The sequence below is a fragment of the Tinamus guttatus genome, unplaced genomic scaffold (genome assembly GCF_059628265.1).
Source record: "Tinamus guttatus ecotype Peru unplaced genomic scaffold, ASM5962826v1 Tinamus_guttatus_pri_ptg001087l, whole genome shotgun sequence".
Lineage (NCBI taxonomy): Eukaryota > Metazoa > Chordata > Aves > Tinamiformes > Tinamidae > Tinamus > Tinamus guttatus.
Window position 1 is genome coordinate 2109836 of NW_028289621.1, and position 22444 is coordinate 2132279.

The 22444-nt window shown below is 58.7% G+C and overlaps 1 protein-coding gene across 1 annotated transcript; it reads right to left on the minus strand.

Moving 5' to 3' along the window:
• Positions 1–7249: 7249 nt before the first annotated feature.
• Positions 7250–21038, minus strand: FRMPD3 (FERM and PDZ domain containing 3). The gene is made up of 14 exons (XM_088538426.1): positions 20882–21038; positions 20711–20813; positions 20419–20464; positions 20229–20333; positions 19591–19698; positions 19354–19485; positions 19024–19143; positions 18693–18829; positions 18317–18443; positions 18155–18244; positions 17406–17585; positions 13711–13855; positions 10773–11576; positions 7250–10202 (listed from the first exon to the last, which is right to left on the minus strand). Exons 1-14 carry the CDS (start codon positions 21027–21029, stop codon positions 7357–7359), a joined length of 5091 nt encoding a protein of 1696 aa, XP_088394552.1. The 5' UTR covers positions 21030–21038; the 3' UTR covers positions 7250–7356.
• Positions 21039–22444: the final 1406 nt, after the last annotated feature.

Below are 22444 nucleotides of genomic sequence, written 5' to 3' on the forward strand. Positions count from 1 at the left end.
CCGGCTCACGCCTACACCGCCATCTTACCCCTTCCCGCCAGCCGCGCGGCCCTTTTATAGACTCCCCGCCCCCACGGCCATCCCCGGCCGCGCTCCCCATTGGCTCCGAGGGGCCTAGGGGGCGTGGCTCAGACAGACTAGCCAATGGCGTGAAGGGTCCTCCCGTTGCCCCGCCCTCAACAGCCCCTGGTGGGAGGGGACAGGGACGTGACACCCGCCGCTCAGGGGGCGCCGCTTACCCGCTGCAGGGGGCGGGACGAGACGCAGCATCAGCGTGGCGATTGGCCATCGCCTGGACGGCGGGTCGCTATTGGCTAGAGCGGCCGCAGCCGGAGCTGCCCCACGTGGCCGCGGGGGGGAGGTGGGGGTGCTTGAGCGCCCCCCCACCCCACGGCGGCCATGATGGCTGCCCTGCTCGCGGGGCTCGAGGCGGCGAGCGGGGCCCTGCGCAGAAAATGGCCCCTGATGCCCGGGGGAACCCCCGGGAGCTTCCCCCCGTGTGCTGGTGTCACCTCACCGGGCTGCTGTACCCCTGTGTAATGCTGTACCCACATCACCTCGCTTGCGTAGTGCTGTGCCATTTGTCATGCTGTAGCCCTGTGTAGCACTGTGCCCGCGTCACCTCGCCAGACCATCTGTTACGCTGTACCCTTGTGTAACACTGTGTCCCCGTCACCTCGCCAGGGCGTTATGTTACGCTGTACCCCCGTATAACACCGCCCGCATCACCTTGCCAAGCTGTTCTGTAATGCTGTACCCCTGTGTAACGCTGCCTGTGTCACCTCGCAAGACCTTTCTGTTACACTGTACCAGCGTCACCTCCAGGCTGTTGTACCCCTGTGTAATGCTGTACTGGTGTCACCTTGCCATGTCAATGTAACACAGTAGTGGCATCACCTTGCTGGGTGGTTGTGCCCGTATAACACTCTACCACCAACACCTCGCCAGGCCGCAGTGCCCCACTCTAATGCTGTACCAGTGTCACCTCACTGGGCTATTGTACCCCTGTGCAACACTGTACCAGCAACACCTTGCCGTGCCAATGTGTTTATTTTCCTTGTGCAAATACCTGTTGGCCGCATCTGGCGGTTAGAACAGTTACAGTCGTGGTGCATCTTCTGCACTGCAAATACTTTTTTTCTTTTTTCCTTTTTTTTTTTTTTCCCTGTCTTTTGGATCAATGTCAAAAATCTACCTTGGGCATTATTTTAACAGGCTGTTTAATGTGATTTCTAAAGGTTTTGTTTGTGTGTATAATCAGATATTTTTGCACCTAATTCGGTAATTTCCTGTGAGCTTTCGGTCCGTATGTGATTAAATTCTGTATATTAATTTAGCCTTTGCTAAAATAAACATTGCGGTTAAAGGCTTTTAATTATACAAAGTAAACAAAGCCACAAAGAGCTTCCTCACAAGGTGCATGCGATCCTGTAATTTGTACAAGTTTTTTTTAGCTGTTAGATAGCAAAATTTAGCAACTTATTGGGCATTGACGAGTCTTTACTTTGAGGTTGTGGGATTTTAGCAGCAGAAATGGTCCGTCGGATTCATTCGGGATTCGCACATTCTCCTTCTCTTTTATTGCAAATATTTGGGCCCCAAAGGCTGCTGTTCCTGTCCCAAAGGGCTAATAAACTGCTTACAGATACAGGGTTACCCTTTGGGGAGGTTTCATTAAACTCGGGATCCTTGCGGATTAGAAGAGATTCAAATTCCCATACTTGGAATTGAGACGGAAATGGAATATAGTATCATATAGTGGTAATTCCCGACACTTGGGTATTAGCACAGTGCCTTGTAAAATGCTCTGACATACAGTGAATCCAAAGACTGGGAAAACACGGATGTATCCCTATATTTCTGTTTCCTTTCTACATATGGCTCATTTCAATAATACAGGGAAAACGCCTCTTGCTGGGTGGCTTCCCGAAGGGAAGGGATTTGTGGGCAACGTTTTTCAAGCGATAGTTTGTGTTAATTTGCAAATTGCAAATGTGGATGTCTTGGATCTTTGACTGTTTGCTCTCTTTATGTTTTTCACCGATTAAAGCTATATACACTAAAAATAACCTCATGGCTTTTCCTGCCTCCAAAACACAGGCTTGCAGCAGCTTGCTGAGAGCAGTCGGAAGAATTTGGGGAGAAATGTCTCATTGCAGGTCCCGGAAAGGTTGGTTTCTGTCTCTGAACCATTTGCAGCCTCAGTGCTTGTCACCGTCTTCGCAGGGTCACGCTTCGGGTGTAGGGACAAAAGTCCGTGGACCCGGATGATTTATTGCTGTCGTTAGAGAGCCTCTTACGGTGGGATAAGCACAGGTTTTATTGAGGAAAAAGCCTTTAATCAACTTGCAACATGGGCTCGGTTAAACATGTCCCTAAAGCTTCCCCATCGCCTTCCCCAGCAATTTGGTCACTATTGACAACCCGTATTTCCATTTACCGTGTCACTGGGGACAAGGAGAATCACCTTTGGCCGGGGAGATGTTTATCTGGGCTCCTCCAACCATCCATCTGTCATGCGGGTTGTCTGTCCAAGGATGCTCAGGAGAGCGAATGCGGGTTAACTAAAGGGTTAATATTAAGCTGGATCCAAACATCATTTCTCCTGCGTGGATGGTGACAAGGAAAGGGCCTTGCTCACTTTGGCTTGTGGGCCAAGCAGGATAAATCACATCCCGCAATAAAGAAATTCAGTTTCATTAGCCCGAGGGCAAGCACAGGTTAATTTTGGTCAGAATTAGCCCATAGTTAGCGCTGCTCTCACACATTTGGGGAATTAAGAAATAAATTAATGTCCACCCAAGGACATTCACGTCCTGAAAGCACATGAACGGCAAAGCTCCCTTTTTATTTACGGGGTTCATTTAATCAGAACCGCCTTTGTGTTTCCTGGCCTCAGCAGGTATTTTCCAGGAAGGTTTAGGTAGCACATTAACTCTATCAAATTGCAGAGTAATGTCAAGACTGGCGCTTTTTTGGTCTCCGGGCACATTCCTCCGTACAGTTGCCACTCCATTACCGCCAGTTGCTTAATCAAGGACCTGTTTTAATGCAGAGAGTGTGTTGCGGAGAGGGTTTTTTCCTTTCTCCTTGCCTTGTGCAGCATTTTTTCCTTTCTCCTTGCCTTGTGCTTAGCTGTTGGTGAGCGGCGCTGGGTGTGAGTAGCACAACTGCCGCTTTTGCCCTTTAGCCGCACGAATTCACCGCGCGAACGCGTTGCCGTTGCGGCTCGCTCGGGGCCTGGCTCCGCTCGGGCTTGTGACATTTCTGGATCTCACCCCCTTGCCAGGGCTTGCTCGACAGTTTTGGAAGCTGCAGAATTCCCCGTGGCCGCAGGGGAAACGCTTGCCCGGAGCCCGGGAGCGTTTCTGGCGGCCGCCTGTTTTCCTGCCAGCCCCTCTGCCGCTCTCGTTTTGCATGGGGATTATTTTTAGATAAATCCCGCTCGCTGCTCCTATCAAAGCCGCTAGGATCGAATAAGGAATGTCTTGCTTCCAGGTCTGTACTGAGACCTGCTGTTTCCTTTGCAGAGAAAAATTGCTTGATTTTAGGTCTCCCATTTGTTTCAGATGAGTTGAATTTAGGAGCGAAGCTCATCCATGCCTTTCTGCAGAGCCCAGTCCATGCACATGTTGCTCAGGCCCTCCGGCAGGAGGGAATGTTGTTCGCTAGTGGCTTTTCCTTAATCACACCAGATTCCCGAGCATTTCCAAGGTGCTTTTGGGAAGTGGGGTCTTGCAGAGCCTTTCGGCACTCTGCACAGTGTTAATCTTTGCCCCCTCCATCTTTAGCACGTGCAGGTGCTTGGCGCGTGGAGCAGAAAGGTGCTGCTGGGGTTTCCACCACTTTTAACAGTTTTTTTTCCCTTTTTAATGAGGTTATAAAGCGAGATAGTCCAGCTGCAGGACAAAACCCCCTCTCTGTTCACACTTGCTCTGGCTGATGGCAACGGCTCCGCTCGGCTGCTCCGCCGCGTGTCCGGCTTCACGGGGATGAGCCTTTGGAACGAGGCGCCCTTCGGAAATCACTTCCCCATCACGCGCCCCGTCTGCTTTTGGGCAGGCTGAATGCGGGGAGGAAATCTAACTAAGCCGGCGTGCCCGTCTATCCTGGCCGCCTTTGCATCCGAAAGCCCCGGGCGCCGCTGCCAGCTCCGCCGCCGCTGCCCGCGCCGGGGATTTGCCGGGATGTTTCACTCGGGCGCCCTTTGTGTGCTAAAACTGAGACATTACTCATTTATATTTGATGTCACCTCGCCGGGGCTCGCTGCAAGCATCAGTGGCTCCCAGCTATTCGGCTGGCCCCGGCCGGGTGGCAGGACACCGGCCACCGCTGCAGGGATTAGGGCCGCCTGGCTGACACGCTGTAAAAACATGGTGCCCGGTTGTTCCCTCCGGCTGAGAACAACCGGCGATGCTCCGGAGCGACAGGAGCAGCTTTATCCAAGCAGGAATACAGCGTCGGGTTTGCTCATTTTCACCTCCTGGATTAATTTGGGTCTGACGATTTCTGCATGTGCATCAGAGGGAGCGAAAGTGGCCCAATTTTTGCCCCTTTTTAATCCATGGCCAGGGACAGAGCTCTAGTTGGGACTCCCCAGGAATGCACATTAATTTGGAGAAGATTAAGGGAAGGCAGGAGGCCACCTGAGGGCCATTGCAAGGGCATTTTGGTGCTGGGGCACCACATACTTTGCTGTAACCTTCTGGAGACAACTGAAGCAGGGTGAATGCCAGCTAAGAGCAATGCTGCTCCCGGGTAGATAAACCAAGGGGCAGTGAGAAGGGACCTGGATCTGGGGAAAAAAACAGTTTATTCATAATTATCTACACTGTGCAACTGTGACGAACCTTTTTTTTTTTTTTTTAAATCTGACATTCAGAAATTTTAAACTAGGGAATTTTGCTTGGCCTGTTTCCTTCTGCAGACCTTACAAGTGCCTAGCCCGGAGAGGCAACGCCTAAAAGATGAGTGCAATAAAAATAAAGCAGGGAATACGTTTTGATAGGTGCTAATGCAGCTGCTCCTTTCAAACAGGGGCATCCGCCTGGCTTGGGAGCTATACAAATAATAACTGTATTGCCACGGACTAATTCCTTCTGCCAGACTGCTGCTTGCCCACTAGATGGTACTAAGAGAACTCACAAAAAATAAAAATATCTGCTGAAATTGCTCATAAAACTGCTTGCTGTCAATAGTGTTTGCAGGATCTGTATGTCAGGAAGAGAAACGCTCGGCTTTGCTGTTTTTCTGATCCACACCCAGCTTTATAAATAGGTGTTTGGTCGCCTCGGATGTCAGGCATCGTTACTTATCTCGGCTCGGGAAATGGTGTGATGCAGATTAAAATAACCAGCCCGGAGGCCCAGCGAAAGCGCCGGTCTCGGCTGCGGCTGCCTCCGCTTCCGACGCAATCCGACCCCGTGGAGAAAACAACCCCGTTCCGCAGATTTTGGTGTTGCATCAATGTTCCTGGAGGCTTCGAGGTGTGATGAGGACACACACGGGTGCTCTTCCTTCTGATAAACAGGGAATTCATCGTGCCAGGCAAAACATGTCCCCGGAGGAAAGGGGATATTGGAAACATCACCTGTAGCTAGGAATGGATTTGTGTTGTTCCTACGTGTCCCTGCTGGTGTATGGGCTTCCCGGGGAAGCGGGAGTCCTGCTGTCTCTGGCCGTGCTTCTCCCTCTGCAAAGTTGTTAAAAAAAACACACACAAAGTGCTAGTTTGGATATTAAGATTGATATATTTAATCTTTCTTGTTTGTAAAACAAGACATAAATTTGTGTATATATATATATATATAATTTATATATCTTTTTATTTATATATACTATATACAGACAATAAAAAAATTTTCCTCTGTACTAGACTGAGAGATTTTTGGAGGAATGATGTAGGCGTAATGGGGAGCTCAAGGAAACTCGTAGTTTCTGATTAGATAATTCCTGGGAGCAGAACACAGCTCCCTGTCAGCATTCGCCGTCATCACGGGCTTCTCCCACCATGGACTGCAATCCGGCCTGGCTATTCCGCTGGATATTTGCTACATGGTTCTTGAAAGCAGGAGGCAAGAGGGTGCTCTGTGCACGGAGCGGATCCGCTCTGCCCCCCGCGCGGGGCGGCCGCGGGCCAGGGCACGTTATTGCACTCGGAAGAGGATGCGCACGTTAAAAGCACGTTGTGCATTTCCATAACTCTTACGGAAGAACGAGAGAGATTCCGAATGTGCGTTTTCTATTAAAAAAAAAAAAAGAAAATACGGGAGATGGCAGGTGACCCATGGAGATCCCTCATGAGCTCCATGCGCCTGCCGGCCACGGGGCCGAGCAGGGCAGCCCTTCTCTTTCCCAATATCCGGCCCCGCGGGTGGATGCTGTGATGTCCCATATGGACACAGGGACGTTGGGAGCCACGGGGTGTCCCCGGGGGCGCGGGCTGCATGTGTGACCTTGCGTTTGCTCCTCGCTCCATTCTGCAGGGTGGGGAAGTGCCCTGAAGCACCAGTTAAGGCGGTCTGAATCATGAGGTCTAGAAACTACACTGGGGAGGAGGAGAAGGAGGAGGAGAGGAACCTCAGGGTATGAAGAAAAACAATGAGGAATCAGTCTACCATTCATCTGGAAGTAAAAAAACAAACAAAAAATAATCCAAATAAACATCCATCACACAGGACTGAATAACACTTCTCATGGCAGTCACTGCAGCAGAGGCAGCTCCCGGCTCCCTCGGGACGTGGCGGGTGGCCCCGGGCAGCGCGGAGCCGCCTTCCCCTCTAGCAGTGCAAAGGGAGAGGGAAGAGGGAAGGGCTTGGGGATCTGCCTCCGGAGAGCACCTCGGAGGGGCCCTCCGGCCGCTGCGTTTGTGGGTCGGCCCCGGGGAGGCTGAAGAGCTGTTTACGTGGCAAGACGCTGGTTGGGCTCCGAACTAGACCCAAGTGAAGCTGGGAGGTCTCAGCTCAGTCCCTACGCACCGGCCCGGCACACCGCGACCGCGGGAGACAGTGTCTGGTCTTTGCACGAGGGAGGCCCCGCACGAACCCAAGGCCGCGTGGAGACAGGGTGGCTGTGTCTCCCTGGGAAAGTCACCGAGAAGCTGGCGTGGGAGAGCAAGCGGAGTGGCTGGATTGACCCCTCGGAAGCTCCACCAACATTGCCATTCACTCGGTAGAGATGAAAGAAGGTCTTGGCCATTGGAACCCCCCAGTAGATGAAGGCTTTCCAGAAGGTCTTGACCATTGGAATGGCCAAGAGCTGGGCTTTCCAGACACTCGTCCTCATCAGACCTCCGTGCTATGAGGACCACGGGCACAGGGCTTGGCACACACGGGCTCGTTGGCTTTCTTGGCCGGCTTACTTATTGATGAGCGTCTTCAGGGAGCGCGTGAGCGTGCTCATGACCGTGGCGACCGTGGCCGACTGGTGCGCGAACTGCTCGGCCGCCTGCTGATGGCTCAGCGTGCGGGCCGTGGACTCCTCCGCGGCCCGCAGGAGGAACGTGTAGTTCCTCACCACCTCCTCCACCTTGGCCAGCAGCTCTTGGCGCTGGGACTCGGAGCGCACGATGTACACCAGCCTCACGAACGTCTCGATGAGGCTGCTTAGCACCTGGAAGCTGCTCGTGATGGCGCAGAGCATGTGAGTGGGGCTCTTGTCGACAGCGGCCACGCGGCGGCAGGACGCCCGGAACTCCTTGAACTTGAGCGCCAGCTCCTGCTTGTATTCAGCCAGCTGGGAGATGTAGGGCTTGCAGTCCCTCACCTCAGGGCTCACCACACACTGCCTCAGGATCATCAGGAGCTCGTTGGTGTCCAGCTGCACCTGCAAGAACCCATTGGGCAAGCTATAGGCATGGCCGCGAAGGGTGTTGATTTTTGCCAGGCTCCCTTCAAAAGTGGAGGACCTTAGATCTATTTCCTGGGTTTGACTACCATTGGGACTGCTGCAGGCCGTTGCGTCTAGAACCTGAAGGGTCCTGCTCATGACCGGGACCATCTGGTTGTCCAGCTTCATTCCCGGGAGTATCTGCATGGGGATGGAATAGGACAGCTCATCCTTCTCGCTCCCGTCATCCGCAACATCGCATTTCCTGTAGTAGAAGCAGTACCGGATGGAGCAGCACTTCTCATCCTCCATATCTTCATCTCGCAGCCCAGCAGGACTCGGATACATCTCCTCCTGCACAGAGAACACCGCGGAGCCTTTCTGGTTCTTTTTCTCCTGTGCTATTTGGACATAAGATGGATCAGTCACTCCAGAGGCTTCCTGGATTTTGCTTTTCAGAACAGAGCCGTGGATGCTGGGTTCAGACTCCTTCTGGAGGCCTTTCTGCTTCACGGTGTAGATGTTCTGGTAGATCTCTGAGGAGAGAGATGTCCTGTCAGTCTTATCTATTTCACTGACGCTGTAGCGACGCAGGAGCTTCTTGTAGTGGGGAGCACCCATGCATTCCCCCCGGGAAGCGCACGTGCTCAAGCACGACACGCCGTTCTCGGGATCTGACCGGTAATCTCTGGACTCCAAACTTGTCGATCGTATCCGCTTGCCTGTGGACGGGCTGCTCATGCTTGTCAACCTAATTGCCTCTACCTGCTTTTGGTCGTCCGGAGCTTTCTCCCTCCCTCGCCTCTCCAGTTCTGGCATCACCAGCTGGTTAGAGGGTGGCCTCACCCCCCTGCACATCCGCTTGCAGTCACAGCTGCGCCGTTGCTCCCGGGACATGCCGGGGACCTTCTGCACCGGGCTGCTCCTCAGCTGGCAGCTGCAGCGCCCGGGAGCAGGAGGCTGCAGATACTCCTGGGGTGGCAGGTCGCCCTTGCCCTTGGGCTTGAGCAGCTCTTCGAGGAACTCCAGCTCGTACTGCTTCACCTTCTGCAGCTGGGCCTGCCGCTCGTCCGTCTCCTTCTTCAACCGCGTCGGAAACGTTGCAGAGAAGAGGTTCCTCAACCTGAAGGGACCTTTGGGAGCTTTGGGTTTAGCTGGGACATCAGCAGCTTGCTGGGTCATCTCCAGGACTTTTTCTGCTTTTTTGGAAGGCACAGTGCTGATCTGCAGGCCCTCGGGCCTGGGCACCAGCTGGATCGGTCCTTTGGGATCCTCACTGGTGCTCCTGAAAGTGCTGCCAAGGGATGGAGAGTGCAGACAGCCACTCTCAGCTTTGAAACTTTTGACTGAGTTTTCCTGCTGCATTTTCTCCCCTGGGTTTGGAGGAGCCACGTGTCTTGGAAAGACAAGGCTTGTGGCTTCCCCCTCTGCCTTCTGAGCCTGCTCTCCACTTGGAGCTTTTCCTAGGGGATCCCTGCTCACTTTTGGCTGGTAGCTTTTAGAGGGAAAAGTCTTACTGGGCATCATTTCCTCCCCTACTGAGGCAAGGTGAGATGTTTCAGCCCTACTGCCAGGAGCTTCCTTAGGACTTGCAGAGGCTTCGCTGTGCTGCTGCTGCTGACAGTTGCACAACGTGTCTTCAGCTTGCTGCCCTCCTTTAGGTTTCACAGACCTGCCGCCGGAGGACGCGAAGCCGCTGGTCCCGTCGATGTTCTTGTCTTCTTTTGGAGCTGCCGCCGCTTGGGAAGCGGAGCCTTTCGCATTTGCCACTTGCTGCAGAGCGGCTGCAATGAAGGCTGGGCTTATCCCACTTTTCTGGTCCAAGAGGAGCCTGGGGCTTGGCCGGGCCTCTTTGGGCATCGTCTCTCGTGAATCCTGGGCCTGCTCCCCGCTCGAGGCTGCTGCGGGGTGCAGAGATACCTCAAAGGCGGCTCTCGTGTGGCCGGTCCCTTTGCACTCAGAGGGTGGCCCTGAAACCGCCCTGCTCTGCTCACTGAGCTGAGGGGACAGCGCTGGCTGCAGGGCCACGGGGCAGCTCCGCTCCACCGGCTGCTGCTCCTGTTTGCTCTTGCAATTGCTAAGAGTGGGGCTTTGGTGGGAGCAATCTGGCTTCAGCGAAGGGTTCGGCTCCTGGTGGCCGAGGGCGTAGGGGGAGGCGAGCATGGCTTGGGCAGCGCAGCTCTGGATGCGGAAAGGCAAGTCCTTCCTCGCCAGGAGGTTCTCCTTGCTGATGTGCTGAGCTAGGAAGTAGGCTGCGTTCTGGTGCTGCTTCATAGCGGAGACCATCTCGGAGACATCCGTCAGTTCCGACGAGTTGGTTTCGTGGCCCGAATCCAAAGATGACTCAGGAGTGATGGCAGCCAGGACGATAAGACCTGCGGAGGGACACAGAGAGACACCCGCACCGATGCTACGTGTGTGTCGGGGACCCAGGGACGCCAGGGACGCCGGACACGGCAGCAGAGGAACCGCGGTGGCCTCCTGCCACTAAGGCTTATCCCATTCGAGAGCCGTCGTTCGTTAGCATGGAGCCAGCTTGTAGCTTAATTCAGCAAGAGCTCCTGGACCAGAAAAGGGTCCTGGGAAGGGCTCCAGGGGTAGGAATAGCTACAGGGAGCAAAAAGGAAAAGGGGTCACACGCTGCAAAACTGCGGGGTGGACCCGAGAGGAGCAAGGGCCAAACACACCAAGTGAGCAGGGTCAGACAGGGGACTGCAGAGAGGGGACAACCAAAAGGCTCCTCCAGGAGGAGGACGAGGAGGGTTCCCATCTGCGGGTCTCAGGAATCCGAGCAACAGTTTGGCTGCTCCTGTTGCCACAATTTACTTTCATTAGGAACTGCCCCACAGTCACTTATGGGGAGGGTTGAGAAGAGAGAAGACAGGGAGGAGGATGAAGGGAAGGATATTCCACAGGGCAAGAGGAAGGCGCAGGGCCTGTCATACCTGCCGTCTGCTGCGGCGGGGGATGCGGACAGTCCTCCGAAGCCGCCAGCGCCTCCAGCGCCTGCAGCGTGGACACGAGGGCATCGTCCAGCTCCTGCGCGTGGTCGCGCACCGTGCGCGGCGGCACGGCGTCGATCAGCGTCACGGGGATCTCGTCGTAGAGGAGGCCGCAGAGGTGCCGGCCCCGCTCCTGGCCCTGCGCGGCCGCCCGGCGCTTCGGATCGTCCTCGTCCGAGCTGGTGTCCCGGAAGCCGGGCGGGGGGGCGGCGATGGCCGGCAGCAGGGCCGTCGTCTCGTCCTCCTCTTCGTCGCTGCCGGGAGGGGGCAGGGACATCAAGTCCACCATGTTGTCGTGGGCGCTGCCGCCCTTGCGCGCGGCCAGGCGGCTCTTGATCTTGGCCTTGCAGGAGTCGCAGTAGAAGGGCACGGAGTCTCCCCGCGCGTGCGAGTCGATGGTGTGCGCCCGGGCCCGCCGCGCGCGCTGCTCGCGGGCCGGCCCGTCCGCCTCGCGCTCGCTCGCGCCGCCCTCATGGCCTTGGCCCGAGCTCTTGGGAGTGGGGTCGGATTTGGTCCGGGGACGGGTTTCCTCCAAAAAAATCAGGTTCTCGTTGATGTCCGTCCTGCTCTCCCGCTCCTTCCTCTGCTCTCGCATGTGCAGGTAGCAGAAGCCGACGAGCTCCGCGTCGGCGGCGCCGGCAGCGCGAGCCCTGGCCTCCGCGGGGCCGCGCTCGTCCGTCCCTGCGAAGCTGCTCTCGTCCGTGCCCGCGTGTCCCGCGGCGGCGGGACGGTGCACGGGGACGGGATCTAGAGCAAAAGCACAAGGGCAGCGTTAGGAGCAGCACTGCGGAGAAGGGAAGCGGGGGACGGGAAAGGCGGGAGCGTCATCCGCTCCCTGTCCTGCTCCGACCTCCTTGCGGGATGTGTCCCGTGTCCCCAGAATGATGCACACTACAGAGCTCAGGTCATATAGATTTTATAACGTTTAATATGATGACATTTATCATGAAATATAGCTCCCTAAGCTTTTCTTTTTCTTTTTTTGCTATCCGGCTAAGAATTAGATCAATGACACCTTGGCCCTGCAGAGCCATTGATCACTGTCCTCTTACAAACAACAATTGCCTTGGCCCTCCTTCCTCCCCCTTCTCTTGCCTAGACTAACCGCACCAAATCCCTTTAACCTTTCCTGGCCCTGGGTTTCCTGAACGTCTGCTCTTTCTTGCTGCTCTGTGCTGTGCTCCCTGCAGCTCGGCTACCTGTGAAAATGTCTCATTTCTGAATAGATGTCTCATTTCTGAATAAACGCCTCATTTCTGAACTGCGTAATAGCAGCATAAGGAAAGCGTGAGCCCCCTGCAGAGCACTCAGTGCCTGGCGCGGGGCCGAGCATCAGGGACCCGGGAACAGCCAGCGCCAGGTACGGGAAATGCCGGGAAGCGGCCGCAGTGCAATCAGGAATCCCATTGATGCTGCCCGGACTCACGGCCGGGGCCTGGTCTCTGCACGGCAAACAGAGCGGCTGTGCCGGGGGGACGCAGGCTGCAGCTTACGCAGTATAAATTAAATCAAATAAATCCTAATTAAATTCATTAGCTCAACAAATTGGACCGTTTGTCTCCCTAAGCGCGTGTTTGCGTCGCGTCGTGTTTGCGGAGCCGCAGCCAGGTTCGCCCGACGGCTGAAAACTGCGGTCTGCATCCCGGCTGCTAGATGCTCCGGGGGAGAAATTCCCGGCCAGGAACGGGGACTTTCCATGATTTCTGCTGGGGGCAGGAAGGTGCAACGTGTGTGCGGCTGGAGCTGGGATCTGGCGTTTTGCTCCCCAGGGGGATGCATCCCGCTGACGGCATCAATGCGGAGCACGCGGCTCGCGGAGCCCTGCGGTTTGGCAGGAGCCTTTAACGGAGCTCGGGGAAGAGGGATGCGCTCCTTGCCTAGGCACAAAGCACCGGTTAGGCTCATTTTACATTTAAGATTTTGGCAGGGCTGTCTGCAATCTGCAAAGCTGAAGCCTGGGCTCACTTGATTCATCCCAAAGGATGAAGGAAAGGATTCATCCCTATCATTCCTGCAGGGATGCGCTAATGCTCTGCAGCCCCTGCCCGCCACGACCTGCTGGGCTCCTGACAGCGTGGCCTGCACCGAAGCTGCGGGAGGACTTTGTTTTCCCAATACAAATGATTTTCCCTGCTCCCAAATGATGCCGGAGCAGCCAGGCTCGGTGCAGGGAAAATGCTCCATTGCTCCGGCAGAGACGGGTTTATCTCCCGAGGATGCAGCGGCATCCGGAGAGGGACGGGGGCTCCCACAGCAAGTGCCTGGCACCGTGGTGGCATCACGGTCCTCCCTGTGCTCACGCCTCCCATGCAGTGACTGCCAAGAAAAGGGCACTGTCACCACCCTGCTGCCCTGCGGTTGCAAAACGGCCTCGGCACACGCGCCTGCACGGAGAACAGCGGCAGCTCGCGGGGGACTCCTGCTCGGAATCGCTCTTGGCAATAATCAATCACTTTGGGGGTGATGAGGGCCTGAAACCAGCCTTCAAGGCACAGAGGGGAAGCCAGGAGCTGCCTGCTGTGGTGCCTGGGGCAGCCGTCTGGTCCCTGCATCCCACTGGGCACCTGAAATTCCAGCCGAGACACCGAAATTCCCTCTGGAAGCAGGGGATAGGGCACATTTCCAGCCCCAGCATTGCTGAAGGCAGTAGGAGAGCCCTTGCTGAGCACCCCCCAGACTCGGCCACCCTCTCCCGGCGGCCTCCGGAGCCCGTGGGCTCCCACGGAGCGCCAGATCCCAGCCAGCACTTATCCAAAGCGACGGCTTCTCTCCCTCATCCCGGCATCCCGGCCCGGAGGAGGCCTCTCCGAGGGGAACTGCCCGAGTGCCCCGTGTCCTCCTGGAGAGCCCGGGCGCGCGGAAAGCAGAGCCTTAAACATACCTGCCTTGATCAGGTGCGGCGGGGGCGGCTGGCCGGGCGGCCTCGAGAACATCAGCCTCTTGGAGTCCACCAGGAGCCGGCAGTAGCCCGCGATGAGACAGGCGAAGTTGGTGGCCTCAGGCCACTCCATGAGCAACACGAGCGGCTGCAAGGCAAGAGAGACGGCGCGTGCGAGGGCTCCGCTGGCACCGACGGGGACAGGCCCGGACAGATGGATGTCCTCGCTCCCCCGCCGGTTGCTGGGCATGGCAAGAGCCCCGGGATGCTCGGGAAGCTGCAGGAGCCCCCGATCCCCATCGTGCCCCTAAACCCCTTCCTTACGCGCAGACATCTGCTTGTAGGGACCGGCAGGAGGGGTAAGAAACCCCCCGCGGGCCCTGCCAGCCGCCACTCAGAGCCCGGCGAGTCTCACTTAAAACCAACCCACTGGAAAACCAGCTTGGTGCCCGGAGCAGATGGTGCCTTCTCTTCTAGGGGAGCATTTGTTCTGCTAAAACCGGTTCTAAAGCGAGGACGGGAGCAGCCAGGAGCCGGGTGGTGGGTCTGGCCCTGTGTTGCGACGCAGCGACGGACACGGAGATTCCCTCCCACGGAGCCGGCACGGACAGGGATGGCACTCGCAGGACCAGGGTCCCTGGGCTGGCACGGCGAGGTCCGGCTTTTGCAACGCACCAAGTCCAGGTGCAAAGCCCAGAGCGGTGCCGCAAGCCCCGCTAGCCCAGGTGTAACAACATTCATCAGTCCTCAGCTGCCGTGCTAGGGTGGGAGGAGAAGCAACGCGGCAAAGCGGCGAGGCTCGGCCCAGGGGCTCCTTTAAGGAGGGTTAAGCATCACGGCAAATAAAACGGAGCTGACACCGACCCACGGGAGGAGGGAGAGGCTCCTGCGCGCTGCGGTGACGGGGTGACACCGTGGCCGCAGCTCGGCCGTGTGTTCCCGCTCTGCCAGCTGAAGAGTCCTTAAAACAAGCGCCTCCCTCCCAGGGGGAACCTTCCTGGGGCTTTCGAGCCATCTGTTGCAGAATGAGACATTTTGCACTTTTTTTTTTTTCCTCCCTCTGTTATGCCGCAAAGAGAGCCTGAGTGCTGACAACAAGGAGCGAAGCCAAGCCCAAGGTGAGAGAGGAAGCGGCTGGCGATTATCCACTCCGGGATAATTAAATTAAGAGGCTGAGACCCGCTGAGAACCCTTTCCACAAAGGCGAACGGAGGAGGCGTTTCCGCCGGCTCCGCAGCGGTGCCAGACGCTCACGGTGGCCCTTGCGGCCACCCGCGCTGGTGGCACCGGATCAGGGATGCAGCATCCCCCTGCTCCCGGCTTAGCTTGCATATGGATCTCAGCTCCCAGCCATTTGGGACTGTAGATTCCCACTTGTGAGAACTGACCTGTAGCTGAGTGAACCCCCAGGGAGACCCAGTGACCCAGAGTGGCGTTTTTTTGCCTCTAAAAAAAGCACAAAATTGCTCATGCGGCGCCTGCAGCTCTGCGCAGCGCGGGCTCTGCAAGGGGCACCTCTTAACTCCACTCAGTTTTGAGCTGGACGGAGGGGTTGCAGGTAGGATTAATCCCATATGCCAGCAAGGGAGTTTGCATGGAATTGTCCAGCCTCCAAATACTGTTATTATGGATTAAATTGCTGCCACCTTGATCCGGTTACTCCATCTTTCTGCCCTTGCTCGGCGCCTCAGGGTGGGATTAATCTCGTGTCGCTACAGATTTTATATGGTAAATTCACAGCAGCTTTGCACGAAGCTGCTAAGGAATGCTACTAATAGTGCAATAATAATAACACTGCTTGGGGCAGCACTGGAGGAAAGGGAATTTCCTCCCTCCATCCCTTCGGATGGCTCCTGCGAGGGATGGGGCAGGAAAGTGTCCATGCTCCTTATCAGCCCTGTCCCCCAGGGCTCACACAAGGCTCCCGTGTCCCTGCGTTGCCTAAAAGCCACTTTAACACAGAGGCCAACTTGCCAGGAGAATCCGACATCCCGGAAAGCACCAAGATTCCCAGAGGAGACTCAGGTAAGGGCCGATCTCCGCAGACCTGCAACGCGCAGACACAAGGAGAAGAAAAACTCTTTCTACAGCTAAATACATAACAGCAGGCTGCAATTATTCATGTTTTGATCTTTCGCTCATACTGGTTTTCTGGAATTTCAAGCCTTAATGAGAAACGGTGACTTTTTCTTTTACTTAAGAGTTTCCTGCCTGCCAACCACTCTAATTGGAAAGGGAAACAAGATAAATTTATACTAGAGATAAGAGATGTAAGAGACAAGTTGTACATTAGCCTGTTACGGATGCAGCACTGCTCCTATTACACTCTACACTTAAATCAAAACCTTTTGCAAGGATTTGCTCTGGGTCAGATACAGGTGAAGGTTGCGGGAAATGATGTTGGCGCCAAGTTTTCTCGCAGGCACTATCCTGGAGGAGCCCCCCAGTCCTCCCATGCAGACGGAGTCAGGATTTACCCCCGTGCACGCGCTATCGCTGCAGCCACGGGCGCTCCCTTTCCATTCCCGCAGCCCGCAGGCTCCCACGCCGCGGCGATCCCGAGCAATCCGGAGCGATCCGGAGCGCCGCCAGGCACAACAGCAGCCAGGGCCGCTCCGGATCGATCTGTTCTTTGCTTTCCTTCAGGAGAGGCTAAACTACTGGTTGCTGCGGGCGCTGCCGGGAGCCCATTGCTCCAGCACCTCTGAGCGAGCGGATGCGAGGATGCGGGAATGTGGGGATGCAAGAATGGAGGGATATGGGGATGTGGAGGTAGGAGGATGTGGGGATGAGGGGAAGTGGGGATGCGGGGATGCGTGAAGCGGGGATGTGGGGATGTGGAGGTATGAGGATGGGGGGAAGTGGGGATGCAGGGATGCGGAGGTATGAGGATATGGGGATGCGAGAAGCTGGGATGCAGAGATGCGGGAATAAAGGGATGCGAAGATGTGGGGATGCGGGAAGACGAGGATGTGGGAAGCGGGGATGCGGGAATGCACGGCACGGTGCAGAGCACCGCACGCTCAGGCGCTTCCATCCTGAAGGAGCCACGAGAAGGGATCGGAACCCGCCAGCGCCCGCAGCCCCCAGCCCGCTCCCCCATGCCAGACCCGCTCCCGGCCGGCGCGCACGGAGCACGCGGGCTCCGCCGGCGGCCCCGGTACCTGCAGGCATCGCCCGGCTGCGTCCCGGCCGGCCCATCGCGGCGGCGCGCGCGGGGCGCTCGCGAATTCAAAATGGCCCTTTCTGCACCGAGCCGCAGCCGCCGCGCAGCAGCTGCCGTTGCCACAGAAACCCGGCGGCGGCGGCGGCGCACGCAGCCGCGCTCGCCCCGCGGGGCCGCTCGCATCCCGCCCGGCCCACGGCTCCCGCGCGGCCGGGAGGGACCCGTGAGCCTGGTGGGAGGAAGTGGGAGAGCCCACCCGGAGAGGAGGCAGCCGGAGAAGCCGGAGGGAACGCGCTGCGCCGGCGGCTGCGAGGCCCTGGCTGCAACGGCGCCGGCGACAAGGGGCTGCGGGACCCCCGGAGAGGACGGGGATGCGGAGGGAGCCCCAAAAGGATGAGTGTGGAGGGAGCAAGGCTTCTTGTTGGGCCCCATATGCCCGCGTGCTCAAGCCAAATCCGCCGAATCCCGTCCCGTCCATAGCAGTGGAGGGACAGCAGGGGCAGGCTCAGGCCCGTGGCCACCCCGCGCCTACCTTGGCCTCCAGGATGCTGGTCTCCACACGGGCCACCCCCTGGTTCTCGCGGAAGAGCTGGATCTTGCTCACCTTGCTGAACTCCGAGAGCACCGTGGTGAGGTTGGTCTTGAGGTCGATGACGTGGCTGATGCCGTGGCGGGGGCCCACGAGCAGCGTGGTGGCCGGCTGCTTCTCGTCCTGCGCGCGCGGGGACACGAGGCAGAGCCGTGAGCCGGGGGGGACGTGTGCTTGGAGCCTCCCCGAGCCCGCTCCGGGTGCCCAGGCTATGGAGAAGCCAAGCGCTCGGCCAGGAGGATTGCAAGGAGACACCGCAAGGGGAGCCGGGGAGCTGCGGAGGCTGCGGTCCTGGCGGGGAGGGACGGTGATGGGAGGTGGCACTTCCAGCATGGAGTTGCCCAGGTGAAGGTGGAGTGAGGAGGATGGAGATGGAGAGCAGTGGGAGCCTTGGCAGCTCCTCCACGTCCCTCTTTGGTGCCTCTGGTGGGGATGAGGGAGGAGCAGGACATGCTGGTTGCAGTGTCCCCAGGGCCACCGAGCAGTGGCCAGGCTGGACCCCTGCTGAGATGTTAGGGACAGCTGATCTGCTCTGGTATGGACCCAGTGGGGACCCAGAGCGGGATCCGTGCCCAGGATCCCCCTCATCTGAGCAGGATGATGCTGGGCTGAGGGACGTGACACGCAAAGGTGTCACCCCCACGGACACCCCGGGCACCCCTCGCGCACCGCCATTCGCAGCGCGGCCGTACCAGCCCCACGGTGTTGAAGAGCACCCCGGCGAAGGTGGGCAGCTCGTTGAGCATCCGCAGGTAGCGCAGCTTGGCCTGCGCCGCCGACACCTGCGGGGACACGAGGCCGTGGGCGGGCGGCGAGGCCGGCGGGGCCGGGGCCGCGCGCGGGGCCGCGCTCACCTTGGGGCCGCCGGGCGGCTGGCTCTGGTGGGCCTTGAGCTGCTGCGACAGCGCCTTGCGCAGGCTCTTCTCCTTGGCGAGCTGCAGCAGCGAGGGCGGCAGGAAGGGCTCCAGGCCCCACTCCTTCCTGCGGGCGCGAGGGATGGAGACGAGACCCGGGGGCATCCCGCGCATCCCTCCCGCCCGGGCTGCAGCCCCTTGGGGTGGCCAAGCTGGCGGCCGCGGGGCTTGCACGGCTCCATACAGGGAATAAGGAGCAGGTGGCATTGCCACCAGGTCTGCAAAGCCACCATCTGGTCCCAGCACTCGGGAGCAGCCCTGGGGATTGGGAAACCTGGGCAGGGGACACGGAAGCCGGGCGAGGAGCGGGACTCACTCGACGTTCTTCAGGGAGACCTTCTGGCTGGGCCGGGTGGCCGAGACGGTGATGTAGATGTGCAGCGCGGCCAGCCCCAGCAGCAGCTCCGGCTTGGGCTCCGTGCCGAAGCGCTCGCGGATCACGTCGTTGCGGCTCTGCGGGGCGACAGGAGGCCGCTCGGGGCCAGCTCGGCACCCCGCTCCCCTCCGCGCTCCCGGCGGGAAGGAGCACGTCACGGCGCTGCCACCACGGATGCCACCAGCGCCTCCGGAAGGGAGGCCCGCACGGCAGAAGCTGCTGGGGAACCCTGGGAAGAGCGGGAAGGGGGACGGAGTGTCCCCGGCCCTACCTGGATGTACAGGTACTCGAAGGCGGCCGGGTCCCGGCGCAGCAGCTCCACCGGGTCCTTGGGGAAGAAGCTCACGCGGAAGAGGCACCGCATGCCCTGGTAGTGCGTCCTCTGCACAACCTGCATGGGAGCACGTCGCACCGTGAGCACCTGGCCAAGGGGTCCCCTGCGGCTGTCCCCTCTGGGGACCCGCGTCCGGATGGCGCTGGCTGCAGTATTCCACAGGGAAAGGTCCCACTGCAGCTTGCAGCCCCCCGCCTCCCTTTTCGGCCTCAATCCCCCCATCCTTGGCACAAGCCGCTGCCAGGACCCCCCTCCCTGGAGCCTTACGTGGGCCAGGGGCTGCTTGTCCTGGAGAAGCAGGAACCGGTGGCTCTGCTCTGGGCTGGAATACTCCAGCACCAGGGCAAAGTGCTCGATGTGTCTCAGGGAGAGGCGGTCCTGCAGCGTCACCATCACGTCCTGCAAAAGCCAGAGGGGGATTCAAGGGACCCATTTCCAGCATTTCCAGCCAGGCAGGGGCCGACAGAGGCCGTGACGAGGAGCAACTGCTCGGGTGGGACCCACCTTCACCGTGGTTCGGCCGTCGAACGTGAACGACTTGATCTGCCCGTTCTCCAGGAAAACCTTGAGCACGTTGGGGATGAGGAGGAGCGCGTCCTTCTTCAGCATGTCCTGGCAGGCGGGAAAGGGGCACAGAGAGGAGGGGAATGGAGGGAAGGAGGGGGATGTCAGCAGCGGAGCAGCTCTGGCTTCCCGGGATCACACGCCAAGTGTCACATCCCCCCAGACGCAGCAGCTCTGCTGAGCCAGGCGGACACGGAGCCGCCGCACGGAGCCACCTCCCCAGCTCCCGGCAGTGGGAATTGGGTGTCCGGCTCCATCAGCCACTTCCCGATGGACTCCCCGCATCCCCCCTCGGGACCCCAGCTCGGCTCGGGCTCGCACCAGCCTCCCACCTCTGTGCGCGGAGCTGAGCGCAAGCTGGTGTTTTACAGCAAGCAACGCTGGAACCACATAATTACTTAATTGATTTTACTTAAAAATAGAATTTGCTAGAAGCACTTTAAAGCTTTTTTTTCTCCTTTTTTCTTTCATGTGAGTAGCTGCTTAATAAAAGCTCTCTGCAATTAGGGATGATAACGCCAGCGGGCCACAGCACTGCTGCACGAGCGCGTCCCCAAGCTGGTAAGGGTGGCACTTACTGGGTCCGTCTCGCCGACCGTCACCTGCTCGGAAAAGCGGACCTTGGGCGGGTTGGAGCGCAGCTTGGCCTTCTTAGCTGCGCTGATGAAAGCAGATTTGGGCGACTGGAAAGAGAGCGGCCGGGTGAACCGCGGGAAGGGACATCCCAAGGGATGCGGCCACCATGGGGGACGCCGGCACGGCTCTCACCTGGTGCGTGTGCAGGACGGTGAGGACCACGAAGTCCTTGGCGCTCCTACGACGGGAAGGAGAAGCGAGGAAAGGATGCGCTCAGCATGGGGACATCTCACGTGTCCCCAGGTCCTTCCCAAGCAGCAGCCGGCAGCTCTGGAGCTGGCGGTGGCAGCGGGGAGGCGCTGGGCACCGGCCTCGCCAGCAAGGCTGGCTTTGCTCCTCACTAAGGCCCATGCAAGCCCTGCCTCGGCGCTGTCCGAGGCTCAGGATGTCCCCCCACTTGGGGACACGGGTGTCGCGTCCTCACCTGACGAGCTCGATGAAGCGCTCGCGGGGGGCCTCGCTCACGTCCTCGGCGTTGATGGCCACGATCTGGTCTCCGGGCAGGAGCTTCTCCTCGGAGGGGCCGCCTGCCGGGGCGCGGGGGTGAGAGCGGGGCCGGCGGCGCCCGCGCGGCCGCGCGCCCGCCGCGCCGTACCTGCCGTCACCGAGCGCACCACCACGGGCCTCTCGCTGCCGGCCACGAAGCCGAATCCGTAGAGTGGGTGGCGCTGGATCGTCACCTGCCGGAGCGTGTCCGCAGGCAGCTGCCCACATTCCATAGCATCGCCGCGCTCCTCCGGCATCGCATGGCTGGCCCGGCCGCGGGGGGCAGGCGGTGAGGGATGGCCCGGGAGCTTCCCTTTCGCCTGGAGCCACGCAGCCCCCCCAGCCGATCCCGGCTTCCCGTCCCCAGCACCCCAAGTGCACCCACCGCAACGTGCACCCAGCGCGATGTGCACCCACGACGTGCACCCGCTGCAGTGTGAACCCAACCCAATGTGCACCCAACCCAACGTGCACCCACCACGACGTGCATCCACTGCACGGCGTACCCACTGCAGTGTGAACCCAACTCAATGTGCACCCAACCCAATGTGCACCCACCATGACGTGCATCCACTGCAACGTGTCCCCACTGCAATGTGAATCCAACACGATGTGTATCCAACCCAATGTGCACCCACCACGACTTGCACCCGCTGCACGGCATACCCGCTGCAGTGTGAACCCAACTCAACGTGCACCCACCATGACGTGCATCCACTGCAACGTGTCCCCGCTGCAATCTGAATCCAACGCGATGTGTATCCAACCCGATGTGCACCCACCACGACGTGCACCCACTGCAAGGCGTACCCACTGCAGTGTGAACCCAACTCAACATGCACCCAACCCAGTGTGCACCCACCACAACTTGCACCCTCCGCACGGTGAACCCACTGCAGTGTGAATCCAACTCAATGTGCACCCAACCCAATGTGCACCCACCATGACGTGCACCCACCATGATGTGCCCCCTGGTCTGATGTGGGCCCACTGCACTGTGTCCCCACCACGATGTACACCCACCACGATGTGTCTCCTACTCTGATGTGCATGGACGGCAATGTGCGCGCAACCCGGTGTGCACCCACCCCAATGTGCACCCACCACGATGTGCATCCACCCCAATGCACACCCAACTCGGATGCGCATCCATCGCAACGCGCACCTAACCCGATGTGCACCCACCAACGTGCACCCACCACGACGTGCACCCATCGACACGCACCCAACGTGACCTGCTTGCCTCTCCAGCCCGTCTCCTCCCTTTGGAGCAACCACAGCACCTAATCACGCAATTCTGCCCCTTTCCTACGGGAGCATTTGCGCAGCCCCTGCCCGTGCTGCCCGTGTGGCCGAGACGGAGCCCGGCAGCTCGAGGGGAAAGCGCAGAGCAAAGCCCCGAAGGCACCAAGTGCCCCTCGCCTGCGCCCAGGCCGGCTGCCGGCCTCTGGGAAAAGGAACAGGGAAATAAAGCACTGGGCACTGGCAATAAGAATGCTTCCCCGGTTCCATAAGCTGCTCCTCGCCTGGAAAGCCTCGGATGCTGCAGTTAAAATAAAACCTGCCCTTCCCATCCCTCCTGACAGGGTTTGGAACAGCTCAGACCACACTCCCATGTGGCCATAGTTCACTCTGAAACCTACTGATGGCAGCACAAATGACTCTTTTGCTG

Coding starts and splice junctions, on each gene's coding strand:
- FRMPD3 (XM_088538426.1), bottom strand. CDS start 21,029: ATGCCGGAGGAGCGCGGCGATGCTATGGAATGTGGGCAGCTGCCTGCG. Junction 20,814..20,881: donor GGTGCGCTCGGTGACGGCAG/GTACGGCGCGGC, acceptor GCGCCCCGGCAG/GCGGCCCCTCCGAGGAGAAG. Junction 10,203..10,772: donor CCCGCCGCAGCAGACGGCAG/GTATGACAGGCC, acceptor GTCCCTCCGCAG/GTCTTATCGTCCTGGCTGCC.